General features: G+C 48.9%; 2 protein-coding genes across 2 annotated transcripts; one reads left to right on the top strand and one right to left on the bottom strand.

The window, feature by feature from the left end:
* The first annotated feature begins 15389 nt into the window (after positions 1-15389).
* LOC137164980 (olfactory receptor 52P1-like) lies at positions 15390-16364 on the top strand. The gene has a single exon (XM_067566051.1). It carries the CDS (start codon positions 15426-15428, stop codon positions 16362-16364), a length of 939 nt encoding a protein of 312 aa, XP_067422152.1. The 5' UTR covers positions 15390-15425.
* An 8494-nt stretch (positions 16365-24858) lies between these two features.
* LOC137164978 (olfactory receptor 52P1-like) lies at positions 24859-25797 on the bottom strand. The gene has a single exon (XM_067566049.1). The coding sequence runs from the start codon at positions 25795-25797 to the stop codon at positions 24859-24861; it is 939 nt and encodes a 312-aa protein (XP_067422150.1).
* Between the last annotated feature and the right edge of the window lie 1348 nt (positions 25798-27145).

Here is a 27145-nt window from a genome sequence, read left to right as displayed (position 1 = left end):
TGCCCCCATCTGCCCAGCGGTGGTTGGCATCACACCTGTGGCTGCCAAGCCTCCTGAGGTGATGGATGGCACCGAGCAGCCGTGCCCCAGGGCATCTGAGGCAGGGAAGCTGTTCCCCACCCCTTCTGAGGGCCCTAACCTGAGTCACCCCCTGCCTTTCATGGGGCTGCGAGGGTCGAGTCCACCATGGTGCCTGGGCCCAGAGTTGGCGAGGGCCCTCCCCCTGAGTCCCTGACCCTGACCCCCGTGCCGGGTCAGGTGGAGCCGCACCCCAGTGGCTCTGCTGCTGGGGCCCCTGATCCCAGCTCTTCCCCCGCCCCTGGTTCCCATCCCCACTCCCACCCCTGACACCATTCCTGCCCCTCCCCTGTCCACCTCCCATACTGTTACCGCCCCTGCGGTTGTATCATTTCCCCTTACATCTGCCAACTCCCAGGAGACGGTATTTGAGTTCCCCATCCCGCCCAGGTCTGCTGTCTTCCCTCTGCTGCCATCCCTTGTGCCGGGGATCAAGTCGGGCAGTGCATCACCCTGAACATCGGTGCCGCGTTGGGTGTCTTCCCCCTGTCTGCCCATCTCTGTCATCCCTGGGGCCACTGAGGGGTCCCGGCTGGAGGACGGCCCAGGGTCTCCTACTCTGGCCCCTGAGATCCTGCAGGACGAGCTGTGGGCCTTCCTGGCTGACAGCCATGTGGCCAGGAAGAGGGTTCAGCTTGCCCTGCAGTGCTGGGGTGATTTCCAGCTTGTCCTCTGGGCCGTGAGGGCCATCCTGAAGGAGGGGAAAAGGACGGGAGGCAGGATGCTCCCTCCTACCGATGGACTCTCAGATTCTGTGACTCCCTCCTGGCCTTCAGGGTCGGCCATGGATTGCTGTGAGGCTTGACGGGGGCTGCTGGCGTTCCTTCCCGTGAGGATCCTCCCCAGCCCTCCCCATGGTCCTGACCATATTCGCAACCTTAAACTCCAGGGGCTGTAGGATGGGTCTCCACAGGAGCCAGGTGCTCTCCTTCCTCCGGGAGAGGCGGTACTCTGTGGTGTTCCTACAGGAGACCCACATGGATCCAGCCGCTGAGGCTAGTTGGCGGCAGGAGTGGGGGGACAGGGTGTTCTTTAGTCACCTCTCCACCCGCGTGGGCGTAGTGGCCAACCTGTTCTCCCCCTACTTACAGCCCGAGGTGCTGGGGGTTGCTGAGGTCATGCCGTGGCACCTGCTGCACCTCTGGGTCAGCATGGAGGAGCTGGCGTTGAACCTTGTCAACACCTATGCCCCGACATTGAGCCCGGAGAAGGTGCGTTTTTTCCAGCAGGTGTCCGCCTTCCTCAGCACCTTGGATCCTCATGAGGGCCTGGTCCCGGGCGGGAACTTCAACACCACCCTCAAGAAATAGGACCACACGGGGACCGAGCAGTGCCCGGGCACCGTGGATGTCCTCCGGGAGATTGTAGCCCATTACTCCCTAGTGGATGTCTAGCACAACCACCACCTGGACGACGTCATCATGTTCACCTTTGTCCGAGTGGGGGAAGACTGGTCGCGCCTCTCCCAGTTGGACTGCATTTATTTTTCCCATCACCATCTTTCGCAGGCCCACTCCTCCAGCGTTCAGCCGGCCCCTTCCTCGGATCACCACCTGGTGACCGTGACGGCCTCTCTCACTGCGGAGAGGCCGGGGCCGGCCTACTGGCACTTCAACAATAGCCTGCTGGAGGATGTGGGTGTACTAAGAAGTGAGAGCTTATGGTCTGTAAAACAGGTTAAGGCCTAAATGGAAAAAGCCAAGTGAACAGAAGTATAAGGGGCAACTCAAGGTAACTGAGACTGGTATAGGAAAGTGCTGATACTGCAAGGTTGTAAGACTGCCAAAATATTACTAAAATATGTAGTAGGTATAAAGAGGTACCAAGATACTAACTCTCTGAAATGACACGTTTATGGATAGAAATGATACATGGAGTGGCGGTGCCCAAATCAGCCAATCAACGGAAAAAGGTGGTATTAGACTACGTCAGGCGGTGGATGTGATATACCTTGACTTTAGCAAAGCTTTTGATACGGTTTCTCACAGTATTCTTATCAGCAAGTTAAAGAAGTATGGGTTGGATGAAAGGACTATAAAATGGATAGTGAACTGGCTAGAGCATAGGGCTCAACGAGTAGTGATCAATGGCTCCATGTCTAGCTGGCAACCGGTCACAAGCGGAGTTCCCCAGGGGTCGGTCCTGGGGCCGGTTTTGTTCAACATCTTTATTAATGATCTGGAGGATGGGGTAGATTGCACCCTCAGCAAGTTTGCGGACGACACTAAGCTGGGGGGAGTGGTAGATACCCTGCAAGGTAGGGATAGGATACAGAGTGACCTAAACAAACTGGAGGATTGGGCCAAAAGAAATCTGATGAGGTTCAACAAAGAAAAGTGCAGAGTCCTCCACTTAGGAAGAAAGAATCCCATGCACAGCTATAGACTGGGGACCGACGAGCTGGGCAGCAGCTCTGCAGAAAAGGACCTGGGGGTAACAGTGGATAAAAAGCTGGATATGAGTCAGCAGTGTGCCCTGGTTGGCAAGAAGGCCAATGGCATATTGGGCTGCATTAGGAGGGGCATTGCTAGCAGGTCACGGGAAGTGATTATTCCCCTCTATTCGGCATTGGTGAGGCCGCATTTAGAATATTGTGTCCAGTTTTGGGCCCCCCAATACAAAAAGGATGTGGACAAGTTGGAGAGAGTCCAGCGGAGGGCAACCAAAATGATTAGGGGTCTGGAGCACAGGACTTATGAGGAGAGGCTGAGGGAACTGGGCTTGTTTAGTCTGCAAAAGAGAAGAGTGAGGGGGGATTTGATAGCGGCCTTTAACTACCTGAAAGGGGGTTCTAGGGAGGATGGGGCTAGGCTGTTCTCGGTGGTGGCAGATGACAGAACAAGGAGCAACGGTCTCAAGTTGCAGGGAGGGAGGTCTAGGTTGGACATTAGGAAAAAGTTTTTTACTAGGAGGGTGGTGAAGCACTGGAATGGGTTACCTAGGGAGGTGGTGGAATCTCCATCCTTAGAGGTTTTTAAGCTGCGGCTTGACAAAGCCCTGGTTGGGATGATATAGCAGAGGTTAGTCCTGCTTTGAGCAGGGGGTTGGACTAGATGACCTCCTGAGGTCCCTTCCAACTCTAATATTCTATGATTCTATGATTCTAGGAGGGTGGCAACTACCTACGTGAAAGGGGGCAGACCGAAAGTGTATGTAACAGTGTATAAAAGGGGGTGTCAGAGGGAATACCGGTGTCCGGTCTAGGGGATAACAGAAAGTCCCGCTGTTGGGCCGAGACCATTGTAACGCCGCCGATATGAAACTGACCCAGAGATACTCTGTAAGTCATTTCTCATTGTGCCGCACGCAATAAACCTGGCCTGGGTGCCTTCGTTGCTCAGCTAATCTGTGGTCGTGTCGACTCATTCAATCGTGAGAGCCGTCTCAGTTTCCTGATCAGAGCTGGGACAGCATCTATACAGAGACACATGCACGCAGCCTAACCTGATAAACATTGGTGACCAACACACCAACTACCACAGTGGGCTTCGTGGCATCCTTCTGGAAGTTCTGGCTGGTTCTCTGTGGAGCATGCTGGGAGAAGCAGGAGGAGCTCCAGGCCCTCGAAGACTTTTGTGCTCGGGGCACCTTTGTTAGATCCTGCATCCATCTCCTTTGGGAGATGGATCATAGTTCCTGCTTCTTCCGTGCCCTGGAGAAACAGAGGGGTGCCAAGAAGCACATCACCTGCCTTTTGGCGGATGATGGAGCCCCCCTCATGGATCCAGTGGAGATGCATGGAAGGGCCAGGGACATCTACGCTGACCTCTTCTCCCTGGAGCCGACCGAAGTCGCCACCTGCAGGGTACTCTGGAATGAACTCCCCACAGTCAGCGTGGGTGCTCGAGACCTGCTGGAGCGACCTCTCATTTTGGCCGAGTTCTCAGCAGCCCTCCGCCTCATGCCCACTAATAAGTCTCCAGGCATGGACGGGCTGACCGTGGAGTTCTACCGTGTGTTCCGGGACATCTTCAGCCCTGACCTTGCCATAGTCTGAGCCGAGTCCGAGGGCAGCGGAGCGTTCCCCCTCTTGTGCAGGCAGGCTGTGATCACCCTGCTGCCCAAGAAGGGGGACCTCCGTGACCTTCGGAACTGGCATCCCGTCTCGCTCCTCAGCATGGACTATAAAATCATAGAAAAGGCCATCTTGCTGAGGCTCAGGTCTGTGCTGCAGGATGTGGTCCATCCTAACCAAACCTACACCGTGCCGGGCCACACCATCTTTAATAACCTTTATCTGGTCTGGGACCTCTTGGAGCTCGGGTGCAGGGATGGTCTGTTTTTTGCCCTCCTGCCCCTTTACTAGGAGAAGGCATTCGACAGGATGGACCACGGGTATCTCCTGGGCACCCTGCAGGCATTTGGCCTCGGGCCCTGTTTTGTGAGCTTTCTCCAGGTGTTGCACACCTCCGCAGAGTGTCTGGTCAAGCTTAACTGGACCCTGACCAAACCGGTCAGCTTCGGGCGCGGCGTGCATCAAGGCTGTCTGCTGTACAGCTGGCCTGACGCTTTGGCCATCGAGCCCTTCCTCTGTCTCTTCTGCTGGAAGTTGACGGGGTTGGAGCTCCATGAGCCAGAGCTGAGGCTGGTCCTGTCAGCGTATGCCAATGACGTACTCCTCGCGGTCCAGGATCCGGGCGACCTGGTGTTGCTGGAGGCCTGCCTGGCCATCTACTTAGCAGTCTCCTCCCCCCGGCTCAACTGGGTCAAGAGCTCTGGCCTGATGGTAGGGGCTAGGTGGCAGGTGAGCTCCCTTCCTCCCGCACTTCAAGCCATCTGGTGGAGCGTGGGTCCGCTGCTCTATCTGGGCATTTCTCTTTCCGCCATCCAACTTTCCCCGGCGTAGAATTGGCACGATTTGTAGGGCAGGGTGTCTGAGTGGCTGCGGAGATGGACGGGACTTCTCCGGTGCCTCTCCCTTCTGGGGTGGGCATGATGCTCATCCAGTTAGTCCTGTCCATGCTCTGGCACCGGCTCACTCTGGACCCTCCCCAAAGTTTCCTGGCCCACCTCCACAAGGCAGTTCTGGAGTTCTTTTGGCCAGGACTGCACTGGGTCTCTGCAAGGATTCTGAGTCTTCCCCTGGAGGAGTGAGGGCAGGGCATGTGCTGGATCCACAGACTGGTCCAAACCTTCTGCCTCCAGGCCCTGCAGAGACTCCTTTATAGTGCAGGTAGTCCGGCATGGAGCCACTTGGCGCACGCCTTCCTCCGCTGTCTCTGGGGGCTCTGATACTACTGGTTCCATCCAAGAGGTCTTCCGCGAGACCTCTCCGAGCTGCTGGTCTTCTACCAGGACCTCATCCAGACCCAGAGGCTTGTTTCAGTCTCCAGGCTCCTTGTGTATCTCCTGCTACACAACCCCCAACTCGGTGTGCAGGTGGCGGAGACCCCCTCGGTGCACCGGAGATTGGTCCTGGCAGCAGTCACCAAGATCGGAGATCTCCTGGACTACGAACGGGGGGACTGGGTGGATCCCCAGGCGCTGGCTCGGTGCATGGGGTTCTCCACCCTTTGCACCCCCCAGCGCGTACTCCAGGAGGTGAGGGCAGCCTTGTCCCCTGCTGCTTGGGCTTACCTCAAGCTGGTCCTGCGAGAGGGCACTCCCCGCCCCCCCTTCAGTGCTAGCCCTCCAGAGCTTTTAATCGGGCCCCAGCCCTGTGAGCCCCCCCCCGGCTACCCTCTCCCTATGTACTGGGCCGGCTACACGATTTGCAGCCGGTCCTTTTCAGAACTGCGCCTCAGCACCATCTGTACACACTCGTGCTCAACATCCTTCATTTCCTCGCCCTCGTGTCCCACCCAGATACCAAATGGCGGGACCTAATAACACCTGTGGGGGTTGAGGACCCCCGGAGGGCCAGCGTCTACTCCATCCAGACCCTACAGCCCACCGGGGACATCAGTTGGTGGCTCCTTCACGGAGCCGTGAGCACAGGCATGTACCTGGCATGGTTCACCCCTCGCTCCGACACCTCCCCTTTTGTGGCACGAGGGAGATCCTAGCGCACATTTACCTGGAGTGTGCCAGGCTGCAACCCCTGTTCTGGCTCCTCCAGAACCTCCTGTTGAGGTTCTGGCTGCAATTTTCCCATCACCTGTTTATCTATGTGCACTCCTTCCAAGGCCCCACAAAGTCGCGGGACCTTCTCGTCAACTTCCTCCTAGCCCTGGCCAAAGTTACCATCTATAACACCAGGGAGAAGAGGTTGGCTGGTGGGGTGCTCTGCGACTGTGGGGCCTATTTCTGTTCCTCTGTCCGTTCACACATCTGGGAAGATTTCCTCTGGGCAGCATCCGCTGGCTCCCTAGACTCCTTCTGGGAGCAGTGGGCACTGTCCGGGTTTCCCTGCTCGATGTCCCATTCCGGTTCCCTCTGTTTGACCCTTTGACCCTGAAGCCCCTTCCTGTTCTTTCATTTGTTGTCCCACGTAATCAGTTGAGTCCTCAGTACAGTGGCTCCTCCCCTTAGGCTCCCTCGGTACTCAAATAGTAGCACTCTACTACTGCCCTCTGCCCTTGCTATATCACGTGGCTTGGCAGCCAAAGGCCTTAATCTTGACAAAAGTTGCACAACTTCCATCCCCCGCCCACGTGAGAAAAAAAAGGCAGTTTTTGCATGTTAGAGAGGAAAGAAAACGGAGACAGGCTCGAGCGAAAGCGTGGTCAGGGACTCCATTACAAGTGTGTTCAAGTGTAGGATTTCCCCAACCCCTCTAAACAGAGAGTCCGCCCATCTAAGTTTCTAAGGCCATGTCTTAAGAAAAGCACTTCTACTCCTTGGGAACTCTCAGAAGTAAAGTGTGAGGTTATTAGGCAAGTCTAATATAATCAAAGCCAGAAACGAGTCTTTCAGAAGGGTTTGAAATTGTCCAGCATCCTATAGCTGTGAGAAAAAGGCCTGGGGCAGTGCATGGAATTCGGAACATTCTTACAGAGTAAAAATAAACTGCTGGAAAGAAGAAAGGACCCTGAAGAGAAGGTAGAAGAGAGAGAGAGAACCATGAAGAAGAATTAACATACTGGTTTGGGCTGTCCTTTTAACTGGACACAAAGATGAACCCATTCCATTTCTAAAGCATGCCTTCTGTACCTTCCTAAAGATGTGAGATGACTCAGAAACATTTATTATGCCCCCACCCAATACTAACAGACGTGATACTAGCATTACACTACTTCGAGCAAAGTGAGCAGATTTTGAGAAGAGCCAGAGAACATGGCAGTGAGCCTAGGAAGGCACAAAGTGCAGAGCTTTCAAGGCTTAGCAACTACAACTTGAAAGAGAAAGGCACTGAATGACGTTACGAAGATACCAGTCTAATAGGCGATATTGGCAGTAGAATGACTGTGCCAAATCAGGTAAGGAACGTGTGTGAAGCCAAACGGCAAATATTAAGATGTTTGTAGGCTGTTCTCGGTAGTGGCAGATGACAGAAAAAAGAGCAGCAGTCTCAAGTTACAGGGGGGGAGGTCTAGGTTGGACATTAGGAAAAATATCTAAACAAATACTTTGCCTCCATTTTAATGAGGCTATTGATGAGCGTGGGGATAGTGGTAGGGTGGCTAATGGGAATGAGGATATGGAGGTAGAAATCACCATCCAAGGTAGAAGCCAGAATTAAACAGCTTAATGAGACTTAAGAGACTTAACAGCTGAGGGAGTTGGCTGAGGTGATTTCAGAGCCATTGGCTATTATCTTTGAAAGCTCGTGGCAACAGGGGGAGGTCCCTGAGGACTGGAAAAAAGCAAATATAGTGCCCATCTTCAAAAAGGGAGGAAAGAGGATCCGGGGAACTACAGACCGGTCAGCCTCACCTCAATCCCTGGAAAGATCATGGAGCAGGTCCTTAAGGAATCCATTTTAAGGCACTTGGAAGAGAGGAAGGTGATCAGGAACAGTCAACACGGATTCACCAAAGGGAAAGTCATGCCTGACCAACCTGATTGCTTTCTATGATGAGGTGACTGGCTCTGTGGATGTGGGGAAGGCGGTGGATGTGATATACCTTGACTTTAGCAAAGCTTTTGATACGGTTTCTCACAGTATTCTTATCAGCAAGTTAAAGAAGTATGGGTTGGATGAATGGACTATAAAATGGATAGTGAACTGGCTAGAGCATAGGGCTCAACGAGTAGTGATCAATGGCTCCATGTCTAGCTGGCAACCGGTCACAAGCGGAGTTCCCCAGGGGTCGGTCCTGGGGCCGGTTTTGTTCAACATCTTTATTAATGATCTGGAGGATGGGGTAGATTGCACCCTCAGCAAGTTTGCGGACGACACTAAGCTGGGGGGAGTGGTAGATACCCTGCAAGGTAGGGATAGGATACAGAGTGACCTAAACAAACTGGAGGATTGGGCCAAAAGAAATCTGATGAGGTTCAACAAAGAAAAGTGCAGAGTCCTCCACTTAGGAAGAAAGAATCCCATGCACAGCTATAGACTGGGGACCGACGAGCTGGGCAGCAGCTCTGCAGAAAAGGACCTGGGGGTAACAGTGGATAAAAAGCTGGATATGAGTCAGCAGTGTGCCCTGGTTGGCAAGAAGGCCAATGGCATATTGGGCTGCATTAGGAGGGGCATTGCTAGCAGGTCACGGGAAGTGATTATTCCCCTCTATTCGGCATTGGTGAGGCCGCATTTAGAATATTGTGTCCAGTTTTGGGCCCCCCAATACAAAAAGGATGTGGACAAGTTGGAGAGAGTCCAGCGGAGGGCAACAAAAATGATTAGGGGACTGGAGCACAGGACTTATGAGGAGAGGCTGAGGGAACTGGGCTTGTTTAGTCTGCAAAAGAGAAGAGTGAGGGGGGATTTGATAGCGGCCTTTAACTACCTGAAAGGAGGTTCTAGGGAGGATGGGGCTAGGCTGTTCTCGGTGGTGGCAGATGACAGAACAAGGAGCAACGGTCTCAAGTTGCAGGGAGGGAGGTCTAGGTTGGACATTAGGAAAAAGTTTTTTACTAGGAGGGTGGTGAAGCACTGGAATGGGTTACCTAGGGAGGTGGTGGAATCTCCATCCTTAGAGGTTTTTAAGCTGCGGCTTGACAAAGCCCTGGTTGGGATGATATAGCAGAGGTTAGTCCTGCTTTGAGCAGGGGGTTGGACTAGATGACCTCCTGAGGTCCCTTCCAACTCTAATATTCTATGATTCTATGATTCTATGATTAATCGGGGTAGCTGCATAATCTCCATCCAAGAATATTAAAGGAACTAGCACATGAAATTGCAAGCCCACTAGAAGGATTTTTAATGAATCTGTAAACTCAGGGGTTGTGCCATAAGACTGGAGAATTACTAACAAAGTTCCTATTTTTAAAAAAGGGAAAAAATGTGATCCGGATAACTACAGGCCGGTTAGTTTGACCTCAGTAGTATGCAAGGTCTTGAAAAAATTTTGAAAAAGAAAGTAGTTAAGGACATTGAGGTTAGCGGTAATAGGGAAAAAAAAACAAAATGGGTTAATGAAACATAGATCGTGCCAGACCAACCTGATCTCCTTTTTGAGAAGATAACAGATTTTTTAGACAAAGGGATGAAGTGAATCTAATTTACCTAGATTTCAGTCAGGCGTTTGATATGGTTCCTCATAGAATCAAAGAATCATATATTTGGAAGGGACCTCAGGAGGTCATCTAATCCAACCCCCTGCTCAGAGCAGGACTAACCTCAGCTCACATGGGGAATTATTAGTTAAATTGGAAAAGCTGGGGATTAATATGGAAGGTGGATAAAGAACCAGTTAGAGGGGAGACTACAACAGGTCATACTGAAAGGTGAACTGTCAGGCTGGAGGGAGGTTACTAGTGCAGTTCCTCGGGCTCAGACTTGGGACCAAACTTGTTTAACCTTTTTATTACTGACCTTGGCACAAAAAGTGGGAATGTGCTAATAAAGTTTGTGGGTGACGCAAAGCTGGGAGCTATTACCAATACAGAGAAGAATTGGTTTATCTTACAGGAAGATCTGGATGATCGTGTAAACTGGAGTAACAGAAACAAGATAAAATTTAATAGTAGAGAGTGCAAGGTCATACACTTAGGGAGTTATAAGAAGAACTTCTGCTATAAGCTGGGCATGCCTCAGTTGGAAGGAGAAGGACCTAGGAGTATCAGTTAATCGTCAGATGAATATGAGCAACCAATGTGATGTGGTCGTGACAAAAGCTAATGTGGTCGTTAGATGCATCAGAAGATGTAATTCCAGTAGAGACAGGGAGGTGTTAGTACCATTATACAAGGTGCTGGTGAGAACTCATCTGGAATAGTGTGTGCAGTTCTGGTCCCCCATGTTTAAGAAAGCTGAATTCAGACTGCAACAGGTGCTGAGAAGGGTGACTAGGATGATCCGCAGAACAGAAATCCTGCCTCATAAGAGAAGACTCAAAGAGCTTGGCTGGTTTAGCCTAACCAAAAGAAGGCTGAGGGGAGATATGATTGCTCTCTGTAAACACATCAGAGGGGTAAATACCAGGGTGGGAGATTCAGCACAGGGCTCATCAGCTGGGAGTAGCAGCAGATGTTCAGATTCTATGACAATGAGCAGCAGCACAGAAATGCCGATAGATAAATGAGCACCTCTAACGCTGTTATTTTCTCTCTGGGCTTTTAGCAGTGCAGGTCCTCAATAGCAAGTCTGTAAGACTGGGTGCCCTGAGAATCTGAACCTCTCTTATCAGTGACTTGTTCTTCACTCTCAGGGGAGGCTTTCGGCTGAAATTCTCCAGGGTCTATTTTCTGCTGCTCCCACTGCTCATGGAGTTCAGGGAATTGTCCCGGAGTCCTGGCCAACCAGAGAGTCCACAGGGACTGTACAGGGGAATCATAAAGGTCCCTGTCCAGCACTGTGAGTGTCAGATGTGAGATTCGTACACTGATTCTCAGGTCACAGTAAGGAGATTTCCTCTCTCTGCTTCATGGGATTCTGGTGAGTTGCCTGTTTCTGCAATAAATTTAGTGCTAAGGGCTCAGGAAGGCTTCAAGTTTAGATCAATCTGGGAAGGAATTCTCATTCACAGAGACTTGAAATGTTTAGTGTTGTCAGAAACACCAATGGATTGACCTGGTAAAAATGGAGTTTTAAAAGAATTATTGTATATAGTTTAGACAAATATTTGTTTTTAAGACCATTTCCTTGTCTCTTACTGTGTCCTTCCATCTGTTTCAGTATCTTCTTTTCTTTGGTCTCTGTGGTTTTTTTCTCTGATTTACTCAGGTTTTCCAGTTTAGCAACTTTACTTCCAGGTTAAGAAGTGTAGCCAGAGCCTCTGCAGTGGGTATGATTGAGAGCAGAGATTTCACAAGACGAATGGGTCACACAGGGTTTTACAGACTGCCCAGATTCTGCTCTCACATTCTGCCTTCAGTGGCTCACTCCAGATTGACACTGGCATCATTGAAAGGAAAATCAGGGCCCCTGTGTTTTGAAATCCCCATCTTTCATGCCTGTGATTTTCACAGCAAGGAGCCTAAAGTTCCACACTAAGGGTGAAATCTTGGTCCCATTCAGATCAATGGCAAAACTCCCGTCAGGTCCAGGTTTTCACCCCAAATTCACAATTAAGGAACTTAAATAAAAGGCCTGACTTTCACTGGCCATGAGACTCCATTGACTCCAACTGGAGTCGTTCTGTGGCCTCTAAGGATGGGTGAGCTCATCTGGACCAGAGAATAAGTGATAGGAGAGTAGCTGAAATCTTAAACTCACAGCTTAGAGGTTCAAAACAAGTAGGGTGACAATTGTTTTTGGGGGTGTCTGCTCTCTGTTCACCTTCTTCTCTGGTTCTATTGAGAATGAGAAGCACCAAAATACAGTACAAATAAAAGCATGTTTTGGGTTTAGAGAAAAACAGGCAGTGCTGGAAATCTGACTGAGGAGAACCAGGCACACATTCTGTGTGTATGTGTGGGGTGGGACATACCATATCCAGATCTCAGTGGCACGGAGTCCTGAAACAGGGCGAAATAGGACATAGGAAATAGGACATCCAGGGAATGGACATCCTGCCTAATTCACACACCACAGAGGTGTAGCTAGCCCTCCTGCAATCTCCCAGGGTAGGGGGTGTCTCAGACTGTCATGTAATGTGGACACACTGTAGTAGATTGTCTCTGACACCTTCCTCCATCCAGCCCGTCCCTCCTCCTGTGACCAATCCCACGACAGTCTCATGGCAACTTCAGAAATTGTCAACATGTAAAAGCAACATCAGGAAGTTGTGTCTGGGTTTCTAACTGGCAGGAGCACGCTAAAGCTTTGTGTTGTTTTGAGGAAGAGTTACTCGCACTGGCTCCTTTTAGTCCTCCCGTCCTCTCTCCCCTCCCCTCGGGTCTGTCCCTGTCCTTCACTGCACACGCTCAGCTGCTGCTGGGGTTCCCTTCACCCCCGGACAGCTGTGCAGGCTGCTCCTCCTCCATCCTCCTTTCCCTGGTGCAGCCTGACACAGAGTTTAATCTAGGAAGTGTAGATATGTTTATGAGCTGTCACTGTGTGGTGTGTCCGGAACCTGGTGTTGGTCCTGGGTGAGTGGGATCACTGAGGGGCAGTGCTGGGGGTTGTGGGATCAGGGAGTGATGGGTGCACACGCAGGAAGGCAGCACTGCTGACATTCAATTTTTCTTTCTGATTGTTGGTCCCAGACCAGTGCTGGGAGCTCTCCTGGCTCCAAATGTCTCTGGGCTGCTGTCAGGGCCTCTTTCCCCAGGTGAGCCAGAGAATTGCAGCCTGGGTGTCACAACATTTACTCATTTTTTTCCTATTTTTTAATGTGTGTTGAATATTAATTACACAACTTGAGGCATTTCCCCAGTGGAAAGAACCATTGATCTTTGCTCCTCAGCTGGGTCCGTCTCCCATCAAATCTGACAGCCTGATTCCAATCTGATTCCAACACTGCACTAGGCGCCAGTGTCTTCTCCAGGCTTCCCAGTCACATGTGGTCCCCACAACCTCTGAGCCCCCCAAGCTCCACACAACCCTTCCTCTGCATGGTGAGGAGCCCCCGTCTTCCCCCTCCCTTGGCTATGGGGGATCATTGACGGTTTCTCTCCGGTGAGGAACGTCACACACAGAGTGGCAGATGCCAAGGCACCTGTGCTGTGCTGTGCTGCTGCTCTTGTTGCTCCCACACACACCGGGTGGGGCTTTGGCGGCTGCTGCACAGCAACAATGAGCAAACTGAGAAGTGTGCACAGTGTGTAACAGTATATCATGGCAGCTGGGAACTCTGGGTTATGTCAGTGTTAGGTAAATGCAGCTGCCAGGTGCAGGTCACACCCTGGCCGCTGGCTGACACAGTGAGCCATTGGGACTCAGACACTGAACCCGGCACTTTCTGAGATAATTTTGTAGCCAGGTCTGTTAGCCATTTATGGGGACAGTTGTACATACATTCCTCAGTGCGGAGATTTCATGGGGACACTTTCATCCATTCAATGTCTCACGGGATGCCTCCGTTGTATGGAAACTCACCCAGAGTATCCTTTTCAAAGCTACAAAATTTACATGAGACATTTTCCCCTGAGGTTAAATTGACCACTGGCAGGAATAAAAACAAATGCCTTCAGTAAGATTCAGTGAACAACTTGCAGGCAAAATGCCTCCAGCTGACTCCTGTATGTGCTAAGGGATCACTGTGATCATCTAGTCTGACCTCCTTTATTGCCAGAGATCTGCCCCCAAGGAATTCCTAGAGCAGAGCTTATAGAAAAACATCCATCCTTGGTTTAGGAATTCTCAGTGATGGAGAATCAGTCATCACCCTTGGTGAATTCCTTCAATGGTTAATTACTCTATATTTAAATGGTGTACACCTTATTTATAGTCAGAAATTCTCTAACTTTAACTGCCAGGCATTGGATGGTGTTAGACCCATCTATGCTACCCTAAAAAGCCCATTATTCAATATTTGTTCCCTACGTGGGTACTTGTAGACTTTTATCAAGTCACCCCTTAATAATCTTTAAGTATCAACATACAACTTTACCTGTGAACGCCGGAACAGGAAACATTTTTCACCAGCAGTTCTGCCAGTGCCAAAGAAAGCATTAAAATAACTTCTCTCCCTATACTTGAGATTCCCCTGTTTATCATCCCGGGATAAAATTAGCTCTTTTTGGCCAGAGGGTCACACAGGGACCTCATGTTTAGCTAATTACCCTTTCACCCCCCCCCCCCCAAATGTTGTTCAGAGTCACTGCTTCCCACGATAGAGTCCCCCATTGTATAAGCATCGCCTACCTTCTTTGTTCTTAGAACATATATTGTTGGCCTCGACCCAGTTTACCAACCAATCCAGATTGCTCTGAATCAGTGACCAGTCCTCTTTATTATTTATGATCTCCCAATTTTTGTGGCATCTGCAAAATTTATCAGTATTCAAGCATGATAAGGGTAAACAGCTGGGTTGCTAATGGGTGTCTCTCCTCACCTTGTCAGTTAACAAGGCAGAATAATGAAACCACTTCACTTGTTATGTCTCAGAGAAAGCTGGGTGCCTTCAGGAAAGTGTCTCACCGAAGGAAACGAGGGAAGTTAGAGAGCACAAAGTCCCAGTCTGGCATGATAGTGTCTGTTTTCATGGGGAAAACATGGTTCCTTTCCAGCAGAGGAATTGTATCGAGGTTCATACCTATGGTCCACCTAGTACAGGGTCCTCTGTCTGACAACAATAACCCCAGGGCCTGCCAAAAAAGTTGGCGGGATAACCTAACGTTCATAAGGATGTCACCTTAACGCCTAACAGCTACACATCGGCTTGTGCCCTGAGGCAGGTGCACAGGCTTTCAAATATATTTATTTAGCTGTAACTATTGTAATGGAAGATTCTTACTATCCATGAGAGGGTCCTATACCTTTTCGATTCTTGCTTAGCTCCTGGCCGCAATTTCATCTTGTGGCAATGAGTTTCTGTCTAATTTTGCACTGAGTGACGAAAGCATTCTTTTTTTAATCAGTTTTGAAGTTGCCATGTTTCAGTTTAATCAAATGTCCCCTTGACCTTGTGTTATGAGACAGGGAGAACACATCTTTGCTATACTCTCTGCCAGTCTGTATTTTACAGAATTTTCTTAAATCCCCTCTTATTTCTCTTCCTTATAAGGTAACAGTGCCTGTCTTTTCATCCTTATTGACATCATACATCATCTGCCACCCTGCTGCTCGTCCTAAAAAATTTGATGCCTTCTGCAGATGTTGGCACTGCACTGCTCACCCCCTGTCTAGATTGTTACTAACTATAAAATATTTTCCGTGCTACTTTTTATCAAGTGTGTAACCCTCCTCACTCTGCTTCTTTCCCTTCACAGGCACCCTGAATATTACTGAGCCTTCTCAGAGTTTCAACCATCTCATGGCGACTTTCAATCTCACCCTCTCCGATCCGTCAACATTCATCCTAAATGGCATCCCGGGGCTGGAAGCTGCCCACATCTGGATTTCCATCCCTTTCTCTATGTTCTACATCATCAGTCTGTTGGGAAATTTCATGGTTCTGTTTGTTGTCAGCAAACAGCAGACCCTGCACAAGCCCATGTTCCTGCTGCTCTGCATGCTGGCGCTCACAGACATCGGCATGTCGACCTGTGTCGTGCCAAAGGCACTGAGCATATTTTGGTTCTGTTCCAAAGTCATCACTGTGGATGGCTGCCTCACCCAGATGTTCTTCCTTTATGTGTTTGCTGTTACGCACTCAGCCGTTCTTGTGATAATGGCCTTCGATCGTTATATCGCCATATGTGACCCTTTGAGATACGCCACCATCCTCTCCAATGCACGAATCGCTAAGCTAGGGCTAGTGGGTTTGATGCGAGCTGTTATCTGCGTTCTGCCAGTGCCCCTACTACTGTGGAGGCTGCCATTGTGCGCCAACCATGTTATCCCCCACACGTACTGCGAGCACCTCGCTGTGGTGAAGATCTCGTGTGGGGACACCACAGTCAACAGGATGTACGGCCTGGTGATAACATTTGTGAACATCGGGTTAGACCTGACACTCATTGGCCTGTCCTATGGGCTGATCATCAGGGCCATCCTCAGGATCTCCTCCAAGAAATCCCACGGGAAAGCCCTCAACACCTGCACAGCCCACATCTGTGTGATGCTGATGTCTTATACTCCCTACCTCTTCACTGCCCTGACACACAGGTTCGGTCAGGACATCGCTGCCCACGTTCACATCCTCTTGGCCAACATGTATGTCCTTGTGCCCCCCATGCTCAATCCTATCATTTATGGGGTCAAAACCAAAGAGCTTCGAGACAAAGTGGGAAAATACACCTGCAGAATGTGATTGCCTGGGGTCACTGACTTTAGACCTGTGTCAAAGGAGGGAGTAAAGAAATGTTGTCTTTAATCAAGGGTGCTTTGTCCAAATTTACACAGAAAATAAACAAAGATGCAATCTCAGGCTTTTTACATTAATTCTGGTCAAGTTCCCTTTTCTAATGCAAGTGACCTGTTGTCTGTGAAGAGTTTCCATGTGCCCTCTGTCATCAAGGGGATTCAGTGTTTCCCAGACAGCACCCTGCTTAGACACTGCAGAGTGGCACAGTCTGTGACATTTTGGGCAGCACCTAGACCAGTAAAGGGGTCTGTCCCAATCTGCCTTGTAACCTTGGGGACCTGAACACTGTGCTGTTATGGCTCACGGTCCTGACACCAGTATCCAGCCCAGAAGCATCATGGTCTCACCTGACTTCCAGCAGACGACTTATTCCTTCCATCAACGGGAAGTCCTAGAAGGGAGGGAAACCTTTTGGGGTTCTCTCCATTTGCTGTCACAGGGGGAGGGCTTCCTAGCACTAGGGAGAGGAGCGTGCTCCACGCTGTTGCTTTTTTAGGACATTGCTGTCCTCAGTGGTTCTGGAAAGATTGACAGGAAAGCCACACCACTCTGAGCTCTCTGACGTTGACATGCAACAAGAGCTCCGCTCCGCAACAAAGACAAGGCCTCTGCAACGATGGGGCCATATGCTATAGGTGTTTCAGGCACTGTCTTGCATGGAGGTAGCATGGTTTCTGTGACTTTCTATGATGGTTCCCCTGGCCCAAAGCCAGGTCTCCGAAAGGAAGGCTCTGGCCTGGACCGAGTTGAGGACTGCCCCTCAGAAATCTCTTATTTGAACAGGTGAGAGAGTTAACTTCTGCACATTCATTAGGAGGCCTATCTTCTCGAAGGTTGTCCATATCAAGCTTACATTGGACTCCACCTGTGCCCTGATGTAACCCATGATGAGCCAATCGTCGAGGTGAAGGTAAACATGGACTCTTTTTTCCATCAGGAAAGCTGAAATGACTGCCACGCACTTGGTAAACACGTGAGGAGCTGTTGACAGGCCGAAAGGGAGGACAGTAAACTGGTAGTGAACTAGAAATTGGCGGAATCTTCTGTGACTCTGAAGTTGAGGGCAGCATACAGTCCCCTGCATACAGAGAATGGATGATGGAGGCCAGAGGGACCACGCAGAAGCAAACTTTCTTCATGAATCTGATGAGGTTTCACAGGTCCAGAGAAACGTCCTTTACTGCTCCCAATTTTAGAAGCTTTTGCAACTCATGGATTAGAAGTTGTTCATGAAAAGGGTCCCTGACGAGGGATGGAGAGGGAAGGTGGGAAGGAGGGGAACAACTGACCTGTAGGGAGTATCCTCGTCTTATTGTGATTAGCACCCTACGTTCTGAAGTAATATGGAACACCCGATAGAAGTGGGATAACCAGTCCAAAAATACAGGGTATTAGATCCAGATACTGTTCTGGTGTGCCATCTTTAGTTGCACCCTCAAAAGGTCTGCTTTGAACCCAATGATTGTCTCGCGGGCCCAGACATGTGGGCCGACGAAGGAGGAGGCCTTTTCTTATTGCTCCAGCCACTTCTCCTAGTAGAGTCTTGCTTCAGTTAAGACTGGTAAAAGCGAGGCAAGGTTAGTGATATGCAATGCTTCCTCTGAGGGGCTGGGGCCTGAAGACCTAGAGACTTCAGGGAGGCTCTCGAGTCTTTCAGGCTGTGGAGCTTTAAATCAGTTTGTTCCAAAAAAAAAGGAACGTGCCCTCAGTGGGGATCTCCTGGGTGAATGTTTCGCTGCACCTTGGATGGAAGGCCAGAGGCCTGCATCCATGAACTCCTCTGCATTACCACGGTCGAAGCCATGGTTCACACAGCTGAATCTGCAACGTCCAGTGCCGCTTGCAGAGAAGACTTTGCTACTGTCCAGCCTTCCTCAACTAAAGCTGAAAATTCAGCCCTAGACTCTTGTGGGAGCATTTCAGTGAATTTTGTTTAACTCTTGGGGGCTCTAAGCCATAGAGGCTGAGGGGCGCCTGCTGATATGAAATTAGAAGCTGGACACCCCCGTGGAACATATCTTCCTGCCAAAGAGATCCAACTTCTTGGCGTCCTTAGCTTTAGGCGTGGGCCCTTGCCACCCCTGCCTCTCCCACTCATTTATTGCAGAAACTACTAACAAATCTGGGGAGGGTGCGTCTGACCAGATCTTAAAAACTCCATTGACAGGGACTGTACAACCACCCCAGGTAAGCTGTTCTAGTGCTTAACTCTCCTTATTCTCAGAAAATGTTTCCTAATATCCAAGCAAAATCTCCCTTTCCGAAAACTGAGCTGATTACTTCTTGTCCCACTCTCAGGGGATATGGAAAACAATTCATTACCATCCTTTTTATAACAAACCTTTTCAGATTTGAAGATTCTTATGTCCCCGTTCAGCCTTCTCTTCACAAGACTAGGCATTCCCAGTACCTTCTATCCTTTCCTCAAGAGTCAGATTTTCTAAACCACTTGTCATTTTTGTTCCTCTCCTCTGGACTCTCTCCAGATTGTCCATCTCTTTTCTAAAGCATGGTGACCAACTCTGGACACAGCACTCTAACTATGGTCTCACCAGTGCACAGTATAGCTGAACAATTATCTCCCATGTCTTATGTACAACACACGTGTTAATACACTCCAGAATGACATTTGCCTATTTCTCAACTGAATCACTTTGTTGACTCATATTCATGATCCACTATATCGCCCAGATCCTCTTCAGCAGTACCACTGCCCAGTCAGTTATTCCCCACTTTGGAATTAAACAATCATAGAAGATGAGGGTTGGAAGGAATACCAGGAGGTATCTAGTCCAACATCCTGCTCAATGCAGGACCAACCCCAACTAAATTTTCCCAACCAGGGCTTTGTCATGTCAAGCTTTAAAAACCTCTAAGGATGGAGATTCCACCACCTCCCTAGATAACCCATTCCAGTACTTCACCACCCTCCTAGGGTTAGCTCGTCGGTCCCCAGTCTGTAGCAGTGCATGGGATTCTTCTGTCCTATTCGCAGGACTCTGCACTTGTCCTTCTTGAAAGTCATCTGATTTGTTTTGTGCCAATCCTCCAATTTGTCAAGGTCATGCTGTATCTTATCTGTGTCCTTTAGTGTATCTGCCACTGCCCCCAGCTTAGTGTCATCTGCAAACTTGCTGAGAGCGCAATCCAATCCATTCTCCACATCATTATTGAAGTTGAACAAAACTCTTCACTTCTAAGATCACTTCATCCAACTCAAAGGTGTTGGCTACCAATCAAGTTCAACAAAATAAATCAAACACGGGAGGAACTTTTAAGTTTATCCTGGCACTCACCCCACTCAGTGTGTAGCTCTGTCAGGGTGTTTCACATTGCAGTTGCACACAGATGGCAGATCGCTCTTTCTCATGTGCCACTTCTGCTCCGCCTCACTTGTAAATATGCACACCTTTGCTAGGGTACGCCAGGAATTGCATTTCTACTCAGGGGCTACACAGCCCCCCACCGCACGGCCCTCCCGGAGACAAACAACAAATAGACCCAGCATTGCTTTCCCTCCCAGCACGGGATCCACGGCTACTCCTCAGACTCCCCTGTCCTTTTTTCCTGATATAGATGGCAGAGAATCTACATGGAAGAGGAACCCCAGCAATGCACTGAATGTGGGAAAAGCTTCAGTCGGCGCTCATACCTTTAATGGCCATCAGAGACTGCACCTTCGGAGCATTCAGGGCTTTGCCCTGCCTTGGCAGATGAAATGGTTCATCAAGAGAGACTTCTGGCAGACAGTGAAGAGGGTGACAGTGGTTTGGAGCTGGGCTATTGTTGCTGGCATCTCTGTCTGGAAGTGTAGACTGGCTTTTCCTTAAATACTACAATTATTTATCTGTGACAAAACCGAAGTAGGATGCAGAATAGCAGCAATTCTTCATGTCCTTGCTTAAGTCACAATTATGGCCTGTCCCCACTTCACCCTTTTAGTTATAAACACAGTCATATTGTTTCTTTCCCATCCTGCTTACGCTTTCCAATCTGTAATGACCTTTTTATGGACATCAGGGGTCTTTTAAAGCTGTACTGAGCTCTCTAAAAATGAAAGGGGCCAATGGTGGAGATAAGTGTTCAGCTATTATCCGTCTGCTCCTTTGGACTAGTCTTGGGATCGTTGTCCTAGCAGTTCTCTTTCTTGGCTTTTCTCCTCTATGTTTCATGTCTTGCTGCTCTGTATTTTGAATCATGGCCTCCACTCTTCTCCCATTTGCCGTATTGCACATCTTAATGAATCAACATGAGCCTAACAGGGAAGCCCCGTCTATATCTTATCCAAGGTCCCCTAAGACAGGCTGTGACTTCATTCAGTGCCTTTCTCTTCAAAGTTATAGTTGCTATACCTTGAAAGTTCTGCACTTTGTGCCTTCCTAAACTCACTGCCGTATTCTCTGGCTCTTCTAAAAATCTGCTTATTTTGCTCAAAGTAGTGTAATGCCAGTATCACATCTGTTTCTATTGGGTAGGGTATATAATGCTCTAAGCTCTATCAATCATTTTTTCTAAGTCATCTCTCATCTTGAGAAAGGTACAGAAGACACGCTTTAGAAATGGAATGGGTTCATTTTGTCTCCAGTTTAAAGGTTTAAACCTTATGTTAATTCTTCTGTCATGGCTGTCTCTCTCTCTCTTTCTACCTTACCTCAGGGCAGACAGGTACCACATCCCAGCAGCCAGCCAAGATCTCCTTCCTGCTCCCCTGATCCCTGCCAGCAGCTGCTCTGTCCCTGCTCTTGGAATTCCTGCGTTCATCCAGGAGTACCAGGCTTTCTCCTCTGCCTCCATGCAGCAACTAACTCTGCTCAGGTACTGCAGCTCCTTTTAGTGGGGCCTGCTGTGTTCTGATTGGCTGCTACATGCAACCTCTCCCTGATTGGTTGTTTTCCCCAGAGCCACTCTAGGCAGCCAGGAAAACTCACCTCTACTGCTCTTTCTGCGGCAGCAGGTGGTAGGACCATGAAGCCTCCATAGAGGGCTTTGGGGCATGGTACACCCCAACACAAGGAGAGACTTCAAAGACTGACTTCCACAATCCTGACAGCCCCAGACTGGTCTCATTAACATTGGTTCACCACCATTCTGGGTCTTTCGGTGGACACTCAATCAGCCTGCCCCTGTTCCCAGATCTGATTATCCAGGACCACGGTTGTGTACATAAGCCGAACCTCGAGTCCCTGCACCTCATGGCCTGGAAACTCCATGGCTGAACACCTTAGAGTTGACATGCTCTGAACCTGGCAAAGTGGAAGAGGTTCTTGATCTGGCATGTGCAGAAATGTGTTTCACCCTTGAAGTCATCTACAACATTCATCCTGGACTACTTACTATTAGAAATAATCAAACAGGTTGTCCCGGGGGTGGTTAAAGGTATTTAAAGGCTGCTATTAAATCCCCTGTCATTCTTCTCTTCTGCAGACTAACCAAACCTACTTCCCTCAGCCTCTCCTCATAAGTCTTGTGCTCCAGCCCCCTAATAAGTTTTGTTACTTTTTACTAGCTGTCCATATTTGCTTAAAATCCCATACACTATTTTTTTTTACACACCTATACCCAAATTCCCATTTTGTACATTTAGAAACAGTCAAAGTTTTAATGGAAACCCCTTATTCTCTTTTGTAAATCTGACCAATTGTTTAGTAATGAAATGTTTTAAATCAGATTGTCTCTCTTCCTGCTGCCTGCACCAGTTCTTTACAATGAATTGTTTACAGACGATTCCTGCAGGAAAAGGGTCCATTTTCCTTCAGAATGGCTGTAAAGGCTCCCGCGGTCAAAAACGTGGTAGCAGCCACTGCCTGACCCCTTTGTGTAATTTGTTTAACTATTAGGTTTCCACGCAATGTGACGGTACTAAATTATACATATCTTTACCTTACTGAATATTATTAAACCAAAATATTTTAACACTATTTCTTTTATACCATTTCCACAACTGTTACTTTTTAACAATTCCACAACTTCCAAATGTTCAATTGTTGGGTTTTTTAACTTTTGTAGTATTAACTTTTACAAAAGCAACGTCTTTATTCTTTTATTGTGTTTATCAGCCACTGTTTTTACTGAGCTGCATTCTTAAGGTGGCGTATTGTGCTTGTAACACCTGAGCCACCAAGTACAATTTTTGCAACACAGCCACCTTAGTCTGTGTTTGTTAAAAACTTTTTACTTCCAAAGTGTATTTAAAATTCCCTCCATTAAAATTTCAAAAAAACAAAAGTACAAGGGGGAGGGGGTGAAAAGCAACCAATTAGTCTTGTGAAATTATTTTAAAGTACAGGCTAACAGCAGCTACATTCCTTAACATTTTAATAGCGACTTTAATCCTTTGCTTTCAAACAAGAAAAAAAAGTGACAGGAAGGGGAGGGGAGAAGAAGCAGGGAAATGGGGGAGGGGAGAGAGAAAAAAGGGGTGGAGAGAAAGAAAAAGAAAAGAGAAAGATTTAGGAAGAAGAAAAAATGAAGTAAAAAAAAAAGGAACAGAAAGCAACAGAAATCAGTGGGGCCCCTTGGAAGTGGGGCTCCTTGGAAACTCACACCCCTAAGCCTTTCTCCTGGCTCTGAGAGATGAGTGGGAGTTGCTGCCACAGCCACTGGAGTGAAACTGGGGGTGTCAGCAATCCTGTGCCATGACTCCATTCCCTGTAGCTTAGGCCTGATTACTTGTCCAGCTTTAACTCTGTTCTTCTACACCCGGTGGGCATTGACTGATGTGGGAAATGGTTCAGTCCGGGGTACAGTGTGTCACACCAACCTATAAGGCTTTCTTCTTTGGCGACGTCTCCCTGCACTGGGCCCTGTGCCCTGGCCCCGCCTTGCTCTCCCCAGCCGCTCACCACGCTCAGCTGCTGCGTCACTTGTGGCATGGCCGGCACCTGCTATCCCAGCTCTGTCCCCGCAGCTCCCCTGTGTAGATCAGCCTGGTTCCCCATTGGCACAGCTGGTCTGGGTTGCTCCAGCTGCCCGGCTCTGGCTCAGCATTGCTACTCTGCCTAAATCCCAGCTCTGCCTTCTGGATTGCATCTCTGGCTCCTCTGGGGCTTCCCTGTGATGAGAACTCAGGGAAATGGATCAGCAGAGGCTGTTGGATTCCCCCTGCAAGGAGTAAGTCGGCTGCTGGAAGCCTGTGTGAGACCATGCTGCTTGTGGGCTGGTTACTGGTGCAGGGCCATGAGCCATAACAGCAGTGTTAAGTCCCCAAGGTTACAAGTCAGATAGGGAGAGACCCCTTTATTGGTCTAGATGGTACCCAAAATGTCACAGATTATGCCACTCTGCAGCAGCTAAGCAGGGTGCTGTCTGGGAAACACTGAATCCCCTTGATGACAGAGGGCACGAGGAAAACACATGGTCCCTTCTGACCTTGAGTCTATGAGCCTAATATGATCATCTGTTCTGATATTCTACACGGTGCAGGCCACAGAAGCTCCCCCACCCACTCCTGTAATAGACCATGACTTATAAAATCCCCCCTCATTCTTTTCTTCTGAAGAATAAATGAGACCAGTTCCCTCAGCCGCTCTCCATAAATTATGTTCTCCAGCCCCCTCATCATTTTTGTTGCCCTTGGATGGACTCTCTCCAATTTGTCAACATTCTTCCTATAGCAGGAGATGCAAAACTGGATGCAATACACCAAATGTGGCTTCACCAATGCCGAATGGAATAGAATAATCACTCCCCTCAATCTTCTGGCAATGTTCCTACTAATGCAGCCCAGTCTCTACTGTAACACTCAGGTCCTTTTCTGCCTAACTGCTGCCTAGCCAGTAGATCCCCAGACTGTAGCCATGCATGTGATTCTTCCATCCTTCATCTTTGTATCTGTGATTTTTCTATTAAATAGACTTTCTGTTTATTTTGACCCCAGTCTGTGTACAATGTGTGCCCCAAAATGAACTGATAATTGAGGGCATATTTCATGTTTTCAAAAAGGACAAACCAGAGGTGGAAACTCCAAATAATTGCCAGTGAAGAATTCAGAGAGACCGATTTGGTGAGACTCAGGACTGGAAGGGATTGTTGGGGCCTGGTGGAGGTCAGAGTTGGGAATCCTGTGATGGCAGAGAGGGGCAAAAGAGTCAAAGATGGAGGAGAGTGAGAAATGGTGAGAATCAACAAACATACTGCTGGAAAATAGGGCTGAGGGCATATGAGAAGCCACCATTGCTGGAGGTGTGGAAGACATGAAAAGGCCGAGTCACAGGGTGTGTATGGCGGGGGGAGGAAAAGTGACGCTGAAAGAGATCAGGTGACAGTCAGAAAGAGCAGTGCTTGGTGCTGGTGTGATAAGACATTAGGTGTGAGGAACTTATCAGACTGTGAACTGCCAATAGGCTAAGCTCAGCCAAATTAGACACAGCACACTTGATTAACGAGGAGACATTCTTTCCCCCTCCTGTCACGCAGGTTTAAAGTCAGTGGTCCCAGGCGATCACATTCTGCAGATGTATTTTCCCACTTTATCACGAAGCTCTTTGGTTTTGACCCAATAAATGATAGGGTTGAGCATGGGGGGGACTACAACATAGAGGTTGGCCAAGAGGATGTGAACATGGGCAGCGATGCCCTGACCGAACCTGTATGTCAGGACGGAGAAGAGGACGGGAGTGTAAGACATCAACATCACACAGATGTGGGATGTGCAGGTGTTGAGGGCTTTCTGGTGGACTTTCTTGGAGGACAGCCTGAGGACGGCCCTGATGATCAGCCCGTAGGACAGACCAATGAGGGTCAGGTCTGACCCAGTGATCACTAATGTTATCACCAAGCTGTATATCCTGTTGACTGTTGTGTCCCCACAAGATAACTTCACCACAGCCATGTACTCGCAGAACGTGTGCTGGATAATGCGGTTGGCGCAGAATGGCAGCCTGCGCAGTAGCAGGGGCAATGGCAGAACGAAGAGAACAGCTCGTATCAAACCCATTAGCCCTAGCTTAGCGATTCGTGCTTTGGTGAGGATGGTGGCGTATCTCAGAGGGTCACATATGGCGACATAGCGATCAAAGGCCATTCTCACGAGGACGGCTGAGTGCATAGGAGCAAATGCGTGAAGGAAGAACATCTGGGTGAGGCAGCCATCCACAGTGATGCCTTTGAAACCAAACCAAAATATGCACAGTGCCTTCGGTACGACACAGGTAGACATGCCGATGTCTGTGAGCGCCAGCATGCAGAGCAGCAGGAACATGGGCTGGTGAAGAGTCTGCTCTTTGCTGATGACAAACAGAATTGTGAAATTTCCCAACAGGCTGATGATGTAGAACGTAGAGAAATGGATGGAAATCCAGAGGTGGGCAGCTTCCAGCCCTGAGATGCCATTTAGGATGAATGTTGAGGGGTCAGAGGCGGTGAGGTTGGAAGCCACCATGAGGTGGTCGAAGCACCGATCAGGCTCAGAAATGCTGAGGGTTCCTGTGAAGGGAGAGAAGCAGAGCGAGGGGTTTAGGCACACGGTAACAAATACCACTCTAAATATTTTATAGTTATTAACAATCCAGAAAGGGAGGTTAGCAGTGAGTTGGCAGCATTTGCAGATGGCACCAAATTATTCCGGCCATAGTCCAGCCAAGAGACGTCGTCAGAGGGAGCTAACCAATCCCTGTGAACGAGCTGCATGATGGAAGATGACGTTCAGTGTCAATATGTGCACCATATATGTGCATTGGAGGGAAAAACGTGAACTCGTCATACATCTTACAAAGTTGTAATTTAATTGTATGAACTCAGGGCAGGGACCTAGTGTCACGGTACACAGCTCTGTGAACCCTGCTCAAAGTGCCAGCACGGACAAAAGCTAAGGAAAACGCTGGAGCACAGGAGGAGTGGGATGGGGAATAATACTGAAAAAACAATGCCATGAGATCAGTCAGTCAATCCTTCACCCTCCTCTGGACTCCTCTGTGCAGCAATGAGCACCCTTCTCAAACAGGGTATTGCAGAACTAGAGGGGTTCAGAGAAGGGCAATGAGAAATACCAAGGGCTTGGGGAAACTCTCCTTGGGACACAGGTTGAAAAGACTGGGATTGTTACCTTAGAAAGGAGAGAAACAAGAGGGGATTCAAGAAGTGTCTATAAAATACTGACTGGCAGAGAGTACATCAAGAATTTTTTCTCCCTGTCTCATATCACAAGGTCAAGAGGACATTAAATTAAATTGAAACATGGCAAAGCCAATACTGATGAAAAAAGAATGCTTTCTTCACTGAGAGCATAATCAGACAGAGGAACTCATTGCCACAAGATGAAGTTGAGGCCAGGAAATAAGCAAGTCGGACAGGCTTAGGACATTTCCATGGATAGTAAGAATGTTCTGTAACAATAGCTACAGCTAAATAAATATCTTGGAAAGCCTGTACACCCCACATGTTTCAGGGCCCAAGCCAATCTCTGGCTGTGAGGCGTTAAGGTTACATCCTCATGACAGTCAGGCTATCCCCCCAACACCTTCTTCAACAGCCTCTGGGATTGTCGCTGGCAGAGAGAGGACACTGGACTGGATGGAGCATAGCTGTGATCCACGATGGAATTCCTCTTTTGGAAAGAAGCCAAATTTTCCCCATGGAAACAGACACTATCATGCCAGGCTGGGACTTTGTGCTCTGTTATTTCCCTGTTTCTTTTGGTGAGACATATCTCAGAGAAACCTGGGTGCCTTGAAGAAAGTAAGAAGTACAGTGGTTTCGTTATTCTGCCTTGTTAATTGACAGGAATTCCT

The sequence above is a fragment of the Emydura macquarii genome, unplaced genomic scaffold, assembly GCF_026122565.2.
Source record: "Emydura macquarii macquarii isolate MOO-44397 ecotype Brisbane River unplaced genomic scaffold, CSIRO-AGI_Emac_v2 contig_2700, whole genome shotgun sequence".
Taxonomy (NCBI): Eukaryota; Metazoa; Chordata; order Testudines; family Chelidae; genus Emydura; species Emydura macquarii.
Note: the sequence above shows the minus strand (reverse complement) of the source record. Positions and strands in the feature narration are given on the sequence as shown.

Excerpts from the sequence above, each read along its gene's own strand:
- LOC137164978 (XM_067566049.1), bottom strand. The coding sequence starts at position 25,797 with ATGGTGGCTTCCAACCTCACCGCCTCTGACCCCTCAACATTCATCCTA.
- LOC137164980 (XM_067566051.1), top strand. The coding sequence starts at position 15,426 with ATGGCGACTTTCAATCTCACCCTCTCCGATCCGTCAACATTCATCCTA.